Source organism: Carettochelys insculpta, chromosome 9 (assembly GCF_033958435.1).
Source record: "Carettochelys insculpta isolate YL-2023 chromosome 9, ASM3395843v1, whole genome shotgun sequence".
NCBI classification, from domain to species: domain Eukaryota; kingdom Metazoa; phylum Chordata; order Testudines; family Carettochelyidae; genus Carettochelys; species Carettochelys insculpta.
In genome coordinates, this window is record NC_134145.1 from 39,109,090 (window position 1) to 39,130,033 (window position 20,944).

Consider the following 20,944-nt stretch of genomic DNA (forward strand, 5'->3'; position numbering starts at 1 on the left):
GAAGTGGCTCCTCCCGACTTCACCAAGCCCTGGGGAAGCCGCAGCCGTGGGCACCCCAGAGCCCCGGGAAAGCATCAGCCGCGGGTGCTCCTGGCCCCTCCCCTAGCCCCCTAGGGCCTAAATACAGGACAATTAGTCCCTTTTAAAACCCAAGTAGGGACACCTTTTTGGTGTCTCGAATACAGGAATGTCCCACCCAGTATGGGAGGGTTGGTCACCGTATTCTTTATTCAAAGCCGTAACAACTGAAAGTAATTTAATCAGAGTTAACAATATACATACCATCAGGCTTATTTACTAATATAGAACTTTTTTTTTTTTTTTTTTTTTTTGTTAAGGATGCCAAAGTCCACTAATGCAACATGAGAATAGTGCTATACACTTTATGGTAAATTCTGGAATATGCTATTTTGGTTAAAACATCTCACACAGGAAGTCCTTTTGTAATAGAACTTTGTTTCTCATATTGTTTTATAAACTCTAGTTTTAAGTGAAGAAAACCTAATCCACTCATTTTACACAACAGAATCCCAAAACCCAGATTCCCAAATAAGTTCATGATGTTCAAATTATTTAGAGAGACCAGAGACAGCAAGCATTACGAGAGAAAATGTCATAATTTTCAGAAACTCTCATTTGTGCAGTGACTAGATTATTATTTCATTAGAATAGTCACTGGATTGTGTCACAAATATATTAATGCAACATGGCATAGCCCTAGGATTGTTCAGCACGAAGATCTTGCTTTGCATTTATTTAGTAATTACATTACACGCAAGAACTGCAAGTTCAGATATATATAAGAAAACCTACCATAGCGTAGAGTATGAAGCACAAATATTCTGTGCTGCACCCAAAATAAAGTCTGCGAGTAATTTTTGTTATAGCAATTTCATGAAGTCAAATTTATTTAGCAGAATAAAACAGTAGTGTAATATCATACGGCTACTCTATTTGTTCTTCACTTCTTTGAAAAAGCATACCTGTGAACTTCCTTAACAATGAAGCTCCATAGTAATGCAATGTGCAAGTGTGTTAAGCATTTCACCCAAGCTCAAAGAGCACACAAGAGATTATGATCAGGCATTCATGTCTTGCTGTTGCTTACTAAGAAGAGCATCACATCATCTCCAAAGCAATCAGTGATCAAACACAAAGTAAGTGAAACAACGGTTTGCAGGAGCCAACCTCTCAGTGCTTTATCTCCAGCTTTCTCAAAAAAATATTGTTGACTGTATAAAACATGGTTCACATTTAAAAATCAACCCAAGTAGTACAATTGTTTGCTTTTATAAAATGTTAAGTCTGCTTTTGACACTCTCCAATGCACATTAAAAAAGCATACACTTTTCTCCTCACCATGTATAAGACTAAAAGCAGAAAACTGTTAAAAACAAAACACCCACCTCCACACCCAACTGAAGTACAACTTCTCAGAAGCTACTGAACTTATTTAAAAGTACATATTGGTTATAAACAGATATGCTCTCACTGTCCATTAGAATTTGCATGACTATATATCAAGGCATGAAAAACCTTAGGAATAAGGGTATATGTAAGTATGTAAGTAAAGAATAGTATTTGATGAAGTGCATCTGACACTTAGTAACTTTCTATGCATATTTAATTTGCATTTCAATTGGCAGAACTTTTGCGTGTTTTCTTAAAAGAGGTTCATCAAATGGGAAATTTTTGGGCAATAGTTTCCACTTGGAAGGAAAGTAATAAAAATCAACATTTCCATAATCTGTTTTTACTTGTAAATTGGAGGTAAGAACTGAGGCTCTCTTCCTATTATGCATGTAGCAGGAATCAACACCACCAGGTAGTATTTGGGGAGAGATTCCCCACCTCAAGACTCAGTGGGAAGAAGAGTATCTCCATGTCTGGGCTCCAAGACTACTGCCTTCATGGGAAGAAGTGCTACAGGTCTCAACTCCCCAACAAGTCTGCCTGTTTCAGTGAAGAAAAATCATCATCATTTGGAGAAGAAATGAGATACCACAATGAAACATTGGGTTATGATGGCTCAGTATAATTAGTTCTTTCCACCAGTGCAGCTCTCAGCCTGCTGCCAAAAGCTCCCTTTTTTTCGTGCAACTAGCAGTTCTCTCTCCCACTTGTTCACCTGCTTCTTCCTTCAATCTATTACAGCAACAAATTATGTAGCATAACAAATCTCTCCTGTTTGCGAACTATTCTGCTTTACAGTTTACCTCTGCTACATTTATAGTCCCTTTTAGGAGATATAAACACAGCTTTAACATGTTTATCTCCTATTCTTCACCCTTTCTTCATCACTGGAGATTTGAAGAGGGATTCATGGGGGGGAGGGCGGAGGTGGGAGAGACTAGGGCATTGAGGTAGGCTGAAATTAATAACATTGCTAAAAACAGTTGAGGCTGCCGCCTCTGAATGGGAAAGAGATGATGAGAGGCAAGAAACAGAATGCCGAGCAGAATGAACTACAGCTGCATGCACTGCAGGCAGCAGGGTGATCATGTCAGAAGCCAACTGGACTCTCACAGAACTGGCCTCTAAAATCAAGTTGGCTAAATATTTTATTGTTACTTAAAAGATTAGCGTCTGTTAAATTATGTTGTACCACAAGATGTGAACAAGCCGATTCCAACCGCTGGTAAAACTGCATTTTTTACTTCATTGATTTCACCCACTTGACGTAACATTTCTACTGCACTAGCTCCTTACTCTTCTCTCTTCCAGATCACATGCAAACAAATAGGAAAACCACGAAGTGTCCCTTATGATATATATTTATATAAATAATTACAAAAAAAGCCCCACATCAATAGCATGGAATCTTGTCCTCTGGAATGGTGGCCAAAGCAGGAAGGGACATGTAAAATATTTAACATATCTGACAAATACTTTACAACCCTGATTACGACAGTGTCATGTGAATTTCTGATTTTCAGGTGACACTTTAAATAAGAAGCATGCACCATGATCTCCCATAAATGAAACTAACCTCATTAATCTGTTTTGGACTGATCAAGAAGTAGGGCTGAGTGAACTGTAGGTTCCAAAGTTTTACCTTGTTTTATTCTTTACTGCAGATACACAACATTATATTTGGGTTAGGGGTTTTGTACTTGCACCATCAACATATAAAGACTGGGAATGACGCACTTTGCTTGTTTTAGGTTTAATTTTGATTACAAGTAGCTTATTTTTTATAGTGCTACCAGAGAATAATTCAATTCACTTAATACAAGTATTGTAGAACAATCTGCCATGAAAGTTGATTTTACAATTATAGAACTATGTACAAAAACAACTGCATCCAAAAATGTATCTGTGTAAAATTTTAGATTCTACAAGCCCTATTTCTTGTTAAGCCAATAGCTCAGACAAACAAGTCTGGCTACATTTGTGGGAGATAATGTTGTCTGCTTCTCATTTACTTCACCTGAAAGTGAGAAACAGGAATTCACATTACTGTTGTAGCTGACATTGCAAGTTATTTTCATGCCAGACGTACTCAAGATGCATATACTTATTCAGGCTTCAACCACCACTCCAGAGGAAATGCATCCAATGTTGATTGCAGATTCTGCTCAATGACCCAAAGCAGTGTAGACCGACAAATGTTCACTTTCATCATCTGAGTTAGATGTCACCAGCAGCAAATGGATTTTATTTTTGGTGATTGAGATTCTGCAGTTTCTTGATCACAGTGTTGTTCTTTTAAATCTTCTGAAAGCATGATCCACACGTCATTCAGATTTTGGAATGCACTTCAAATTCTTGAATCTTAGGTTAAGTGCTACAGTTTTCTTTAGAAGTCACACACTGGTATCTCCCTTTGTGTTTTGTCAAACCTGTATGAAAGTGTTCTTAAAAAAAACTAAAAACATACTGGGTCATCATCAGAGACTGTGATAACTCGAAATATATGGCAAAATGTGGATGCTAAAGAGCTGGAGACATACACTTCTTCTGCAAGGAGGTCAGACACAAGTTTTTACATAAATACTTAAAAAAACCCATATCATCAGCATGGAACCTTGTCTTCTGGAATGGTGGCCAAAGCATGAAGAGGCATGTATAATATTTAGCATATCTGACTGTAAGAGGGCGAGAGCAAGGAGAGGCAAGGCAGGGCTTAAACAGGGCCTATTGGCCCAAACAGCCCAACCCCGTTTCACCTGCAAACAGTGTAGGGCCTGGAGGAGTATAAAGGGAGGGAAGCCAGCTCTATGGAGGGCTGTCCAGGCAGGAGCTGGCTCTGAGGCAGCAGGCCCAAAGCCAGAGCTGCCAGCCAGTTGGCTGCTGGAGGGCGCAGCCCAGGACCCTCCCCCGGCACTGAGGGAATTGGGGAGGCCCCCACATCCAGGAAACCCCTCCCCTGACAAATGGGGAACTAGAGTCTCAGGGCCATGCCCCAAAATTAACCCATAGACTCTTGGGTGAGGCTGAAGACCCACCCAACAGGCCCTGGCCAGGAGGCCTAGCCACTAGGCCACATGGCCCCAGGTGGGAACGGCTCACACTGACAAATACTTTACAACTCTGATTATGACAGTGTCATATGAATTTCTGATCTTTCAGGTGACACTGTAAATAAGAAGCATGCAGCATTATCTCCCATAAGTGAAACTAAGCTCATTAATCTGTGTTGGACTGAACAAAAAGTAGGGCTGAGTGAACTATAGGCTCCAAAGTTTTACCTTGTTTTATTCTTGAACGAAGATATGTAACATAAAACTGTACATTTGTAAAAGCTGCTTTCATGATAAAGAGATTACTCTACAGTATTTGCATTATATGAACCAAAAAAAACTATTTCTTTTATCATTCTTACAGAGCAAATATTTGTAATAAAATATTAAATGAGCAATGTACACTTTGCATTCTGTGTTGTAATCAAAATTAGTATATGTGAAAAAGGAGGCATACCATCAGAATATTTAATAAACTTAAATTGGTATTATGGTTTAACTGTTATTAAAACTGATCAAGTCTATTTTTCATTACAATTAGTTTTCTTAAGTTAGTCATGTGAGCTAACCAATTGACACTCTTACTGATGTCAGTTCCAAATGAGGGGCCAAATTCCACTAACTGCAAAAAATTAATGCAACTATAATTAAAATTGTTGGATTCTTCCACAACTAGCATCTTGGGGGCTAATCGCCTTGAAATGTGCTTAAAACTCCATGGACAGTTCCATAAAGTGAAAGAGTAGATCAGATTTAGCTCTTGAATCAACCTCTGTATTAGGTAATTCAACATGCCACTTCTTAACCTTATTATTTCTTCCACCAATCCAATGATTCAGAGAAGCTGGACATGCTCTATATTTAGCTTCCAGCTCCAACTAACGTACATGCTAGCATACCAGCATTAGGGATGATAACAGGTTAACTGGTAAGCTTCACCCTAAATGGATGAGGCTTACTGGTTATGGGTAACTGATAGGGGTTAAAGCAGCTCCTGGCCTGCCACCCACCATGGGCAGGGGTTTACTTCAGCCCCGTGTGGCCCACTGGTTAATGAATTTGACATCCCTTACCAACACCTGAACATTCTGCAGCACTCACAGCCTTTCTACATAACACCATGACCATAAAAGGTGAATCTATCCAACTTTATGAAAACAGTTTGTATACTTGTGAATTTTTCCCTCCCATTCTGAGTTGTTCTGTCAGGGAACTCACAATATTAGAATTATTTTGCAGTATTATCTTCTCCTAGAAGGATAATTTTAATGGTAAAATATTCAATTAATGAAACTAAACAGCCTAATGCCACACGTTTACTTAGGTGATAGAAAGGTACTTCATGTTTCAGTACTATATGTTCTATTATTCCATTAGCTTTATCGCTTTCCCTATAGAGCATATAGTCAGTGAAGAATTTGGAAGGAACAGTACATATTTATTAAACTTTATAAAAATTAGTAACTATATGTCTGTACATGTAAAAATCTTTTCTTGAAGTTAAAATAAGAACTGGTCAAAACTTGGAAAGCTCTAGTAGACAGGAATATTTCACATTACGAAGTTTGCTGTGAACCTGAAATTATGTACACTTTTATTTTTCAAAGCACTGACATGGTGTTTCCAAAACAAAATTTGGGCCCTGAAATGGACATATTCCTGCTAGTTGCTCACTAACCCTCTCTGAAAAACAGCAGTGAAAATCGATGGGAAGGTCTGTACCAATATTCCCTCTAATTTCTTCCATCCATGAACAGAATAAACTTTGTTATAGTGAACCAAAGCATATACAGATGTGCACAACCAGTAGAAACACATACTGCAGGTTACGGGTGCTCTGCTAATCAACTGGACAGATGCCCCAAACTGTCAGCTTACAGGGAACACTGGTCTGCACCTTATCTGTGGACCTAGAAGGCTGAGCTAGGATTTCCAAAACTTTAGAGGACCCCAACTCAGCAACAGGAAGCCTGCAAACTCCAGGGTCCTTAGTGGAGCCTGCATGGCAGGCTGTCCCACTGCTGCAAATCCTGGGAACCTCAATAAGTTGTAGCACAGCTTAGGCCACAGTCATAAAACCAAGTTTAGAAGGCTCTAATGCAGAGGCAGAACTAAGAACAAGCACCTGAATGTGTGGCCATGAATGGCAATCGTGCCACCACATCAGAAAAGTAGTTTTGTACCGTATACTAATTTAACTGAACATTTCCGTATTTGTTATTTTGATTTTCTAAAGAAAATCTAAAACAGGCTTTTAAATAGAAAAACATTAAACATGCATTTTCATCCTTTTGACATATACTTATCATGCTACCATGAACCTTGAGCCTAATTTTGTTCATGCAAACATACCTACAGATTACAGACAGATATGCTAGCAATGAATTTGAGACATCAACACTCAACTCAAAAAGATTCTGGTTTTATTCCACTAATTTCCTTTGGCTTATATTACATTTCATCTTCAAAAGACAGGTGTACATGTCCTTTGTGGATCAGCTACTGACTTAAAAGGCTCAATTTTCAGTTCCTCCTGGGGAATACATTTATGGCATGATAGTGCAACTTCCATTTCCAAAACTCAAGGTTAACCCTGTGAATGACACTTGCACAGCAATGTCATGTACTGCAGCTTTTTAAAGACAATAGATTTTAGAACCAGACTTCCTGTGTGGGTGATTAAATAGACAGTCAAATAGAAGGGATTAAATCTTTACCTTTAACTTCTTATTTAGTTTGCAGCAGTATCTGTATACCATCCCCAAGTTTAAAGGTCCAAAATCCGAATAGAAACTGTGCAGTGAGGAAAGAAATGGAAAACACACATTTAGAGAAAAACTAAACTATTTCAATCAACATCTGCTTTGTAGCTGTTAAAGTGCAAGTAATCCTGCTATGTTCCATTTGGTATCCAGTGTAATCCTGGCAGAGAAGTTCAGTATTGTTGTAGTCATGTCAGTCCCAGGACATCAGTGAAACAAGGTATATGAAACAGCACTGAACCAACTTCCGTTGGTGAGAGAGAAGTTTTCAAGCTTACTCGGAAGAGCTCTCACCAACGGAAGTTGGTCCCATTAAAAATATTACCTCAAACACCTTATTTCATCAGTATATACTGTGCCATTAAACATTTTTCATTATTGGGAGCCTAACTATCATAAAATACTCTCCCAACTTCATTTTGAGACTCCCAAGACCTCCACTGTTGCAGAACACAAGCTCTCAGAGAGCTCCTCTTTATCCCATAAAATTCTGTTTAGTTTTTACTAAGACATGTGCTTTTCAAAACAGCCATTCCAAGATTCCATTGTTCAGCAAATTACGGCAGCCTATCAAAACAACAACGGAATGCAAACATTGCGAGACTGGGCCCATGTTGCCACCTAAGGAGCAGCCACTGCTGGCAATGCTGTGAACTGAGAAAAGAGCTGTGCATGGTCAGAGACGAGCTTGGAAAGACACAGACTACCATCCCAGATCCAGATCATGACCCAAAATGGCCTTCCCTCACTCTGGCTGTACACCCCGATAAACAGGCAAAAGACATATCCAGACCACATGAGCTCCTCACCTCCGCCACCTTTAAAGTCCAGTATTTGGCTCCACCAACCTATTCTAACATCTGGGAAAGCATCCATCCTATTGTCAGCTAACATAATTAGTTCTATAGTTCAAGTGGCAGCCACTATCTTGCAGTGCTGATGAAAGATGTAAACACTCAGAGTGGAAGGCTGTAATGGTTACAAGTATAATTTCCCTTTCAGCTCGAAAAAGAAAAAAAAAAAACACACCACATACCTGTAGGAAATGATATTCATGAAAACCATAAGCTACACTACAAGATTACTTAAGGTACAAAGTCATATACTTCACTTTAAGCTAACTTAATCTTGGTCCCCTTGCTTATCTATCCTAGGAGCCAAGGGGAGCGCTTAAAAAAGCGCCTTCAAGAATTGGATTATAATTTAGAATAACCTGGCCAAACTGGAAAAATGGTCTGAGGTAAACAGGATTAAATTCAATAAGGGCAAATTCAAAGTACTCCACTTAGGAAGGAACAATCAGTTGCATACATACAAAATGGAAGATGACTATCTAGGAAGTTGTACTGCAGAAAAGGATAGAGGGAGTCACAGTAGATCACAAATGAAAAATGAGTCAGTTTAAAGCCACTGCGCAAAAAAAAAAAAAAAAAAAAAGCAAACATTCTGGGATGTATTAACAGGATTGGTGTCAGAAAGACAAGAAGAAATTCTGCTCTTCTCTGCACTAATTAGACCTCACATGGAGCACAGTGTCCAGTTCTGAATGCCACTTTTCAGGTAAGATGTGGATGAATTAGAGAATGTCCAGAGAAGAATCAAAAAATGATTAAACTACTAGAAAACATGACCTATGTGGGAAGACTAAATAAATGCAATTCTTTCAAATTGGAAAAAGAGAAAACTATCAGAAAACATAACACCTTTCAAGTACGTGAAACAGTGTTAACACGGACGATGGAGAAAAATCATTCTCCTTAAACTCTGATGATAAGGCAAGAAGCAATGGGCACAAATTGTAGCAAGGGAGTTTTAGGTTGGACAATAGGAAAAACTTCCTGTGTGGGTGGTTACACACTGGAATAAATTGCCCAAAGAGGCTGTGGGATCTCCATCACTGATGATTTTTGAAAGCAGTTTAGATAAACACCTGTGAGGGATGGTCTAGAGAGTGCTTGGTTCTGCCATGAATACAGGGAACTGCACTTGATGAACTCTCAAGATTCCTTTCAGTTCTATGATTCCACTTTATGAGCTAATTCTGAGCCTTAAAAGTTCTGCAATTCATTTCTGTAAGTGGGTAGAGGGGTATTACTTCAGTTTTTAATAGTGATATATGATTTCTTCATGTGCTGGTTGGACTAATATCTGAAGAAATTGGAGTTTTGCCAAGAAGTATTTTCATGCACATCACTTACCATCTCTTGCCTCTACTCTTTCTGTGTGTTTTCAGTGGTGGTGTTTTAAAAATGAATAAAACCAAAACTTTTACTCCTGGTTAACCTTCTAAAATTGCCTTCTTGCTATTCTAGCACCTGACAAGACTGGTCTACTGATCTTCAGTTTAACAGTACATGCTGTTGAAATGAAAAAAGAATGGTTTTGTGTGTGTAGTGATAGCACTATGTGGTATGACAAGGCTGGTCTGTTTTCATTATTGGTCCTACAGTTATTGAAACAAGGTGCAATCAGGGCTTTCTGCTAAGCACCACAGTTAAGTAGAAAGACGCATAACTTCACAAAGTAAGTGAAAATTTACTGTAGCTCTTTCCAGAAAAAGCAACTGATTCTTTGAAAGCACAAAGGCAGTGAAGAAAACATTTCATACCTATACAACTCTAGACAGTACTAATTTAACTTTGTTACAGAATAAGAATTGAAGAAACCAACTTTACTGCTTCCTAACCTCAAAAACAAGGCATACATATTCTCAGAATTAAGCTTGCTTGCTCCACAGCAATAACATAGTTTGATTAAGTTAATACAGATCCTCTTGCTGATATGAAGTATATGCTGTACAAAATGTTCCTCTGTCACATACAATTATTTCTGTGGCTGTTCACAAAGTGTGTCTGGTGGCATGGTAGCGGTGATGTCTTGATAATAAATGCAATTATCAACTAGAATAAATGGTTGATTAATTTAGGACAACAGGGAAGGTTCCTTATGCCTCATTACTGCAGTACTGGAATACAATTTTTTTTTATAAAAGCATGCAAAATTGAAACATATCAACAAACTAGAGAGTTTGCTGGACATAAGTGAAAGCCTATTGTTCGTTTATCAGTCAAGTGTAGGATACCCAACCCAGACCTGTTTGATTTAAAAAAGAAAGAACAAGAGCGACTGTTCTTCCTGAAGAAAACTATTTACCATAGCCTCACTCATTAACTATTACGTCTACCGAAACAGGCCATGTCTGTGCACCAAATGATCATCTGACAGCTGGTTTCACTTCAGCCCTATGTCCTGGAAGGTGTAAAAATGGTGTATCTTTTAAAAAGGAAAGCACGCTCCTCTTGAGAGCTCATCCCCGTCATCTTAACAGCAACTGTCTAGTCCTTTACTAGACCAGAACCAATTTTATTTAATATAGCTACAGCTATACAACAGATAATTCCATTCAGCCTTTGCACCTTTCATTTGATAATACACAAGACGGGCAAGAAGAAGGAAGTGGCACTCATACAAGCTCTCATTTATACACCATGGCATAAATCAGGCGTCAGCAACCTGTGGCTCCGGGCGCTGTTGCTGCTGACTCCTCTTGTGGCTCCCTACCCTGCTGTGGCTGAAATAATGTAACTAAATTTAATTGGTTTAACAGACAGCAGGAGGGATCCAGCCTTAAAACCAATTAAATTTAGTTCCATTATTTCAGGGCAACAGGGCAGGGAGCTGCAAGAGGGCAGTGACCCACAGAGATGAGGGGAAGAGCGGCTGAGTCTGTCTCTGCTGGAGTCACACAGCTCCATTCAGAAGCGGGAGAGCAGGGAGAGAAGCCAAACAGCTGCAGAGGAGCAGCAGCAGCATTGTGTGTGGCTGGAGCAGCTCAATCCTGGAGATGGGGGGTGGTGGATTTGGGGGCTAAGGCAGGTAAATCCTAGAGATGGAGGCAGGTATGGGTCTGAGAGAGGTTAAGCCTAGGGATGGGTGGGGGTGGGTTAGGGGCTGAGGTGGGTAAAGGCTGGAGATGGGCTTAACAACTTTATAACTGGTACAAATAATTGTGTGTGCACTGTTCCCAAAATAAGGGTGACAAAAAGTAAAGTTTGATGTTAAGGACTGTCTCATTTTCATATGCATTGTGGATCTCGAAGTACTGATTTTGTAACTGAATTTGAAAAAAAAAAAAAAAAGGCTCTTGTTGCTAGTCTGGTTGCAGGCCCCTGGCAGAAGTTCTCAAATTAATGAATAACATATTTAACTGGAACGGCTGCCATTGCAGTGGTGAGATTCAAGATAATAGGCATCTGAGGTTTTTAAGAGAATTTCATTTGATAAAATAAAGACATCTGATTTGTATGTATAAGCAAGGATACAGAGTATGCCTTTCTCACTCAGTTTCATTCACAACTTTGTTTCATCATAATTCAGTCTTGCTTTGCATGTATTTTGGACCATTCAAATAGTAACAGTATGTAAGAATTTGATCTCAAATTCTGGTAATTCCTTTCATTAAATACCTACAACCTGCATAGAAATTTTGGGGCTAGACCCCATTTCTATTTATAGATGGACTATCCAACAGCAAATCATTTTTACATCACAGACTCCTCAAGGGTACTAGCTGAAGAACAAAGAGCTTAAGAAGGGGATAGGATAGGGGTCTGCAACATGCAGCTCCAGAGCCATATGTGGCTCTAAGGACTTCTCTAGGGCTCCCGATGCTATAATTACAAAAAAAAGAAAAGAAAACCTTCCTGATTATTTTCAATGAATGTCTAAAAGCTGAACCATGACCAATTCCTATCTAAATATCAAACAATAGGGGATCTCAAAACACTGGATAACTCTCCCTTTCATATGTGCAGTACACTGTGGGATGTGGATGTGCATTGCTCCTAAAACAAGGGTTCCAAAAAGGATGGTTTGACATTAAGGACCACCTCTTATTCACATGCATTGTGGCTCTTGAATTAATGATTGTTTTTTTAACCAGATTGGAAAAAGTGGCTCTTCATGATCTTTTGGTTGCCAGCCCCCCAGGTTAAATCTTAAACACTGGAGTGAAACTGTCAGGCTGCGTCTATAGTACAAACTTTGAAGTTAACTTCAAAGTAAGGGGCTACTGCGAAATAGCCTGCAGAGCATCTACACACACTTTTCCTTACTTCAAAGTAAATTTTGAAGTAAAGGAGGCTAACTTTGAAATCACTACTCCATTCCTGGGAATGGAGTAGTGCCCAACTTGAAAGCTGAACTTGGAAGTAGAGTATGTGTAGATGTTTTGCACTCATTACTTTGAAGTAAGGGGTCTGCCAAGGAGGTACCCCCCCCCAAGAACAGAGATGCTCTGGCCAGCCCAGGCAGGGTGCTGTGGTCCCTACTGGTTGCCTTAAAGGAAGCAGCTCTCCCACCACTCCAGGCAGGAAGCTGAGACCATGCCACATTCAGGAACAACTTGCTCTTCGAGCAGGGGCAGTCCAAGCACCAGTCAGCCTCTGCACCCCTGGCCACCATGCCAGCACACCAAGAACCCTTGCTCCCCCAGTGACTCTGGATGAGGAGTCCGAGGGCTCACAAAACACAGGCCAGGGCCATGCCAGGAAGGGACCTTCCTGGTTTGAGGGGGAGCTGAAGGACCTCCTCACTTTGGACGAGGAGGAGGAGGAGGTCCTCCGGCAAACCGGCGTCCACCAGCACAAAGCTGAGGCCTTCGACTGGCTGGCCAGCAGGCTCGTCGCCCAAGGCCACCCAGACCACACTGGCAGCAGCATCAGGATAAAGGTCAAGGAGCTGAGGCTGGTATACTGAAGAGCCTGCAATGCTGCCAGCTGCTTGGGGGCACGGCCTGTGCACTACCCCCACCAAAGGATGCTGCACAGGCTCCTGGGGCAGAGGGAGGCAGCCATCCCAGAATACCTCGTCGACACCACCGGTCTCCCTTCCCCTGCGGACGCTGACGAGGAGGCGAGCCCCTCCAGCACCACCAGCCCCCTGCGCGGGGAACAGCCCACTAAGGGCAATGATGAGGGCTCCAGTGACAGAACCCTCATTGTTGACCTCCTCTCCAGGACACCCAGCCGAGCCAAGCCGCACCCAAGTCACAGGAGATCGCAGCCAGTATGTACCGTGGGAGTGGGACATTGCAAAGGCTGACGATGGGGATGCTCTCCCCAGAACAGCCCCGCAGACCACATGCCTCGGGAAGGGGGAGCGAACACAGGCTGACCCTCACCAGGCAGGAACCTCTGGGCACCTGGGATCCCACAGTTCAAAATTAACTTTGAAGTAAGGAAAAGTGTGTGTAGATGCTCGACAGGCTACTTCGAAGTAGGGCTCACAGGCCATTGGGTAGCAGGGGAGCAGGGAGGGGACCCCCCAGGGTTGAGAACCAGCATGCGTGGGCTGTCCCCCGTCCCCTTCTGTCTCCACAGGCCCATCATCGGGAAGCCGCCACAGCCTACTGGGGTGGGCCAGAAGGCCACCTCATTGCCCCAGCCTGCATCCCCCCACAGCTGCAACTGGAACTCCCAGGCACAACACTGGAGGAATGAGGAGGCAGCTGCCAACGGTGCAGTTGTGCGGGAGATGACTCGGGTGCTCTGGGACTGACTAGCAATGGAGCAGGACAAGTGGGTGTGGCTGGCCAGCAGCCTGGATGCCATGGCCCAGGCGTTGGCCACCCGCCTTGCCCAACCTCCTGCCCCCTCACCAGCCTGGCCCACAGCTGCCGCTCTGCAGCCGTCCACCCTGTGGCAGACCTGGCACCAGCCACCATGTCAAGTTGGCTCGGTAGCTGCTAGCTGGGCAGGAGCACCTGCCCCAGTCCCTGAGGTCCTCCCCCCGCACACCCTGTGGAGGCCAAGCCTGTGGCACCCCCATCCCAACCCTACGGTCCTGGCCCCGTCGCAGCCTCGCAGAGGGTTCCAGACCCACGCTGGTGGGGGCAGCTGTGGCTCCTAGCCACCTACACCCCTGAGCAACTGACCCTTCTCCTATGCCAGCCCTTCTCTGAGTTCAGTCCCCTCACCTGGCCCCCTGCCTGTGAACCATTCCCCCCACTCCCTGTGCACTGTAAATTGTTCCACACATTGTTCTGTTTTGTTGCCCAATTATATTTATTGCCCAAAGTAGTTTATTGTTCCCACCCTACTCCTGAGTCACTGGTGTGTGGTGGAGTGGGAGGGGGTGTGGGTGGTGGGAGTGTGGGGCACGTTGAGGACTGGGCAGGGGGCTGTGGTGTGGAGCACTGGCTGGGAGGGTCCTGGCACAAGGGCTCCTGGACCCTGACCCCATCCCTCTGGGGCCTGGGGCATAGGGCAGCAGGCAGCTGTTCATAGCTGGCCCCTGGGTCCATGCCCAGCTCTGGATAAAGGGCTCCCATGGACCCTCCACAAGGATGTGGAGGGCACAGCAGGTAGTGATGACCAAGGGGATGGTTGGAGGGCTTACATCCAGCCTGGGGAGGAGGCTGCAAAACTGTCCCTTCAGCCTCCCAAACACCCACTCTACTGTGCTCCTGCTGTGGTTGAGGTGACCATGAAAGGCATCCGAGCCTGGTGTGGTGCATGGAGTATAGCAACGTCCAAGTTATTTTGTAGTGTAGATATGGCCTCAGTCTGAGTTACCTGATCATTGCCTGCATAAGGCTTCATCTACATTACTACACTTTGTTACCTCAAACTGCCTTTTGATGAGAAAACAGTAAGCAACGCAATGTGCTGTGGGGGGAGGGGGAATCGCTGCACCTGGGCATACGTTCACCCCTGCAAGAGAGACTTTTATTTTTATTTCCCTTTATTGTTGACAAATGGCCAATACAAACACTGTTTGTTTTGTTGACAGTAGTGGCTTCAGCCAGTATCCAGCAGGATTGGGCCTGATGGTTTTGGTCATTATTTTGACCTTGCTTTGCTCAGTATTTTAAACTCTGCTGCTGTGCAGACATGAGACTGTTCCCTTTTAAAGCACTGGGAAGTGTATGATACTTGAGCCCTCTGCTCCAAAATGAAAGGCAAATCATTAGTATGCTTCTGTTCTGTCCTGCACAAGGAACACAACTGCAGGCAGACAGCTGTGGCAGGGAGAAGTGGACAGACTACTGCACTGCTAATGATGCTGTTTACAAGTGAGGAGGCTCAATGAGAAACAGGAAGGAATGAGCAAGCCGAGCTGTGATCATCTCTGTCTTCTTACAGCACTGCAGGATACACAGCCACACTTGATTGCTTACACTGTCAGTGATGGTTCCCCACCACAAGCAGGGACGGGATTGGTCAGAGGGAGTAAATATGAACAGCCTGAAGTGTTTTTTTTTTTGTTGTGCCAACTTTTGACAAAACACATGAGTAAAGACACAGACCAAGACTTAGGCTACACTAAGCAATATGGTCACTTGCAGATAGACAATTCTGTAGCTAAAAGTGATTTAACGAGAATTGCCTTATATGCAAGTAACTTACCTGGCCTTCCTCATGAAGGAAGGTCAACGGGAGCAACGCTGCTGTTGGCCTCCCTTACTCTTGATGATAGCAAGGAACTGCCAACGCCTGCTAGGTTGATTGCATGTAGCCCTACCAGGCATGTAAAATGAAACCACAGAAGACTGACCCTGAGCAAGTCAACCTTAGGTAATACAAACATGGCCTAAGAGTCTAGAGTCACCAGTTAGGAAATATATACTCTTCAGTGAGTGGATGCTGAGCCCCACAGAAAAAAAATGAAGTTTTTACATCACTGTTGCACACTTGTCCAATAATGGTATCAACATAAAATGCAGGGTATATTTTCTTCTGTGAGTGTGTTTTACCACTCACTAGGATATGTTCATGCTCTCAGCAGTTACATAACTGTTCACATATCCCAAAGCCGATAGACTGTTTTAATACCTATAAACAGTCTGAGTCTGGGACTGATACCTAGAAGGTCTGCTCCTCTTCTGCAATAACATTTGAAATCAACTGAAGTGTTCAAGACAACGGCACCCTTTTTAAGCAAAAACGACTCTTGTAGCAAGGCTTTCTGAATGGTACACAGTTTTATTCCTGGTGGATTTCTGCACCACTGAACAGATACAGAATTCATGGGTCCTGCAGAATTCCCCTCCCCCACACAAGTTTTATATTGACAGAAAAATGTGGCAGTTGGTCTTTCACCCAAAGGTTTATGTGGTGTCAGAACTGAGAGAAGCCAGTCCTGGGGCACACGAGCCCCAGCTATACACAGAGAAGAGAAAACCTGAATTCCTCACAGCACCTGGTTCCTGGTCAAAGCAGGAGGCACAGGACATGGGAGACATTGTCAACATAGGGCACATGAGGTTGTTCGCAGTATGTGACACAGACGGGGTTTCAAACAGGATGGTGGGGGGGGGGGAGTAGGGGAGGACAGCCAAGGCTAGGGTTGAATCAGAGAGGACAATGCAGGTACACAGGGGGAAAGAAACAGATGTACTTGAGAGAGAGGCACTGGGTCAGCCCAAGACTTCATAATTGTGGTTCCCTAGCAAATGCTCATCACCCAAGGACCCTCCCCTCTCCACCCCCCGTTTCATACTTCTCCCACCCAAACTTAAAACACAACCCAAGTTCATACCCAGATTGTTTCTCAATTACTTCCCTCTCCCTCCACTCCATCATTACCCCAACTCTCCCAAGCTTCCAACTTACTTCTGAGCAGTGTAGGAAATTCATTTCTGCATTATAATTTAAAATGAATTACTCAGTTTCGTTTCTCATTTTAAGCTTGCTTGCTGGAATATGCGGACCATGCTGACCGGCTTGACTGAACATCTTCAGGTCATCAGTGACACCCGCAAGACCGCTGTCATCAACGAGGAACTGAAGAGGCTCAGAGCTGATATCGCTGCACTGCAAGAGACGCGACATGCAGATTCGGGATCTCTAAAGGAAAAGGACTACACCTTTTTCTGGCAGGGTAAAGCCCAAGAAGAACCCAGAGAGCATGGTGTTGGCTTTGCTGTCAGAAACACCCTTGTACAAATGGTTGATTTAGTCATTGGCGGATCAGAAAGACTTCTTCGGATCATGCTTCAAACTTGTGCCGGTCCCGTCCACCTGATCAGCGCTTATGCTCCAACCCTGTACACCACACCAGAAGTAAAAGACAAGTTCTATGACGTGCTTAGTGCTGCTGTAGCGCAAATACCGGCTCATGAACAACTGTACATCTTGGGTGACTTCAATGCAAGAGTTGGAGCTGATTGGGCCTCATGGCCTTCCTGCTTAGGACACTTCGGTGTGGGAAAAATGACGACAATGGACAGTGTCTCTTTGAACTGTGCACGTACCACAAACACATTCTTCCAAACGAAGCCACAACACAGAGTGTCATGGAGACACCCACGCTCGAAGCACTGGCATCAACTAGATGTGGTCATCACTAGGCGTAATAACCTCAAAAACGTCCTTCTGACACGCAGCTATCATAGTGCTGACTGTGATACAGATCACTCGCCAGTTTGCTCCAAACTCAAGCTGAGACCCAAGAAGCTGTACCGCTCTAAACCTGCTGGAAGGCCCCGCATTGATGCCAGAAAGACAGCAAACTCAGAGAAAGCTGAAAAGTTCAGAGACGCTCTCCAGGAAAATCTGTGCAGCGGCCCTGGGGGTACCAACGTGACATCCAAATGGCAACATCTGAGGGATACAGTTTACAACATGGCCTTGTCGGTGTTTGGAAGAAGAGCTAGAAACACGAACGACTGGTTCGAAGCTAACTCCGATGAGATGATTCCAGTCATTGAAAAGAAGCGCGCTGCACTCCTGGAGTACAAACGCTCACCCAGCCAGGAGTACCCAGGAAGCACTTACAAAGGCCAGAAGAACAGTACAGCAGACGGCCAGGCGCTGTGCCAACAACCACTGGCTCCAGCTGTGCAGCAGCATCCAGACCCGTGCTGACTTTGGTAATCTCAGAGGAATGTACGAGGGTATGAAGAAGGCATTAGGACCCACCCAGAACAAGATGGCACCTCTGAAATCCAAATCTGGTGAAGTCATTGCTGACAAAGCCAAACAGATGGAGCGCTGGGTTGAGCACTACTCCGAGCTGTACTCACACGAGAACGTTGTGGTTGACGCAGCCCTCGATGCCGTTGAGCTCCTACCGGTAATGGACGAACTGGATCATGAACCGACTGTGGATGAACTGAAGAGAGCCATCGAGAGCATTGAACCAGGAAAGGCCCCTAGCCAGGATGGTATACCACCAGAGGTAATCAAATGCGCCGCAGACACACTCCTGGAACCCCTACATGAGCTACTGTGCCTGTGCTGGAAAGAGGGTGAGGTTCCACAGCATATGCGTGACGCTAACATTGTAATGTTGTATATGAACAAAGGAGACAGAAGCGACTGCAACAACTACTGTGGAATCTCCCTCCTTAGCGTCACTGGTAAACTGTTCGCTCGCATCATCCTTGGCAGACTCCAGAAGATTGCTGAGAGGGTGTACCCCGAATCGCAGTGCGGATTATGCACAGAGAGGTCCACCGTTGACATGGTCTTCTCTCTAAGGCAGCTGCAGGAGAAGTGGAGGGAGCAGAGGAAGTCACTCTCCATAGCCTTCATCGACCTGACCAAGGCCTTTGACTTGGTCAGCAGGGATGGTCTGTTCAAACTGCTCCACAAGGTAGGCTGTCCTCCATGGTTACTCAAGATGATCCAGTCGTTCCACGAAGACGTGAGAGGAACCATCCAATATGACGGCGCGTTATCGGATGCTTTCAGAATCAGGAGCGGCGTCAAACAAGGATGCGTGCTTGCTCCAACATTGTTCGGGATCTTCTTCGCACTCCTCCTGAAGCATGCCTTTGGATCTTCAACAGAGGGCATCTTCCTGCACACAAGATCTGACGGGAAACTGTTTAACCTTGCATGACTGAAAGCTAAGTCTAAAGGTGCGAGAAGTCCACAGAGACATGCTGTTCGCAGACGGTGCTGCTGTAGTGTCTCACACAGAAGACCAGCTTCAAAAACTGCTGGATCAGTTCTCCAAAGCGTGCAAGGACTTTGGGCTTACCATCAGCCTAAAGACGACAAACGTACTCGGTCAGGATGTTGCTGAATCCCCATCAATCAGCATTGACAACTATACGTTAGAGGTTGTCCACGAGTTCGTTTACCTCGGGTCCACCATCACTGACACCCTGTCGTTGGGCACTGAGTTAAATAGGAGGATCGGAAAAGCAGCCACAACTCTGTCCAGACTCAGCAAGAGAGTGTGGAACAACAACAAGCTGTACACTCACACCAAAATGCAAGTCTACAGAGCCTGCATCCGCAGCACCCTCCTTTATGGCAGCGAGCCTTGGACCCTGTATGCCCGCCAGGAAAAGAGGCTGAACGTCTTCCACTTGCGCTGCCTCAGGCGCATCCTTGGAATATCATGGAAGGACAGAGTGACCAACACTGCCGTCCTCGAGCAAGCTAGAATCCCAACCATGCACACCCTCCTCAGGCAGCGTCGACTCCGCTGGCTTGGCCACGTCCACAGGATGAATGATGGAAGGATTCCAAAAGACATCCTGTATGGTGAGCTAGCCTCTGGCAAAAGACCTCCCGGACGCCCCCAGTTGCGCTACAAAGATGTCTGCAAGAGAGACCTCAGAGAGGTAGACATCGAGCTGGACAATTGGGAAGAACTAGCAGATGACCGCAGCAGATGGAGGCAGGGGTTACGCAAGGGCCTTCAGCAGGGCGAGATGAAGATCAGACAGCTAGCAGAGGAGAAGCGAGCACACAAAAAGCACAATAAGGACTTGCCAGACACCCACTACATCTGCAAGAGATGCAGCAAGGACTGTCACTCTCGTGTGGGTCTTCATAGTCACAATAGACGCTGTAAATGAAGTCCTCAATTGAAACTTTAAAGGGCACGATCCATAGTCTATGCAGACTGAAGGATGCCTACTACTACTCAGTTTGGTATTAATATACCTCATAAGGAATCTGTCAAAAGACATCTCCTGGATCTGTACAGTTCCACACATAGCTGCTGATAGGGATTTCAAAATAAATGACCAAAATTATGAAAACTAGTGGAAGTATACAGTTATTTAACAACAATTGGCAGAATTTTTCAAGTACTGTGTGCTAAATTTTTAGGCAAAGAATTCTGGGGGTAAAATTAAATACCCCATCACTGGTGCATCAAAGTTTAGAGATCTTTACGTTGTACCATACAATGTATTCATTCTCCTGATATTGTTTGAAGACAATTGTTGCAGAAATTCAGTGGCACGTTTGAAATGTTTTGGTATGATTATAAATTTTTTTAAATTACAGTAAGCCCAAGACATCCCAACTGAAATTGGGGCATCACTGCTTTCGGTACTCTACAAACATACAGTAAGACAGTTATTGTCGCAGAAAGCTTATTGTCTAAACAAACAGAGAAAGCATTTAGAAGGCAAATAGGCTGGCTAGGTGCAATATCAGCTAGACATCAGGAGAGACAGTCTATTCCCAGCTTTGCCACAACATATTATGTTCAGAGAAATAGATGAATAAAATATGTGGAGCATACTGTTGCTAGGCCACCATATACTTCCTTGCAGATGACCCAAGTTCAGAGAGGTAAAAGTACTTTTGAAGCCATCCATATATTGTCAACAACAGTTATGTGAAGAGTAATGTCAAAGCAAAATTTAGCATTGGCCAGTCAAAAGGAGGTATATGCTGCTGCATAAGGTTACTTAAAATTGAGTATGGTATTTTCTGGTTCACTAATATCCAACGACCATTTTGGCAT

At 43.8% G+C, this 20,944-nt stretch overlaps 1 protein-coding gene across 6 annotated transcripts in view; it reads right to left on the reverse strand.

Moving 5' to 3' along the window:
• Positions 1–20,944, reverse strand: part of CDC14A (cell division cycle 14A) — a 165,040-nt gene that overhangs the window by 130,664 nt on the left and 13,432 nt on the right. For all 6 annotated transcript variants that reach the window (XM_075002728.1, XM_075002730.1, XM_075002727.1 and 3 more), the window contains exon 3: positions 7,181–7,256. In XM_075002728.1, coding sequence (XP_074858829.1) covers positions 7,181–7,256 — 76 coding nt within the window. The remainder of the gene's footprint in view (positions 1–7,180; positions 7,257–20,944) is intronic.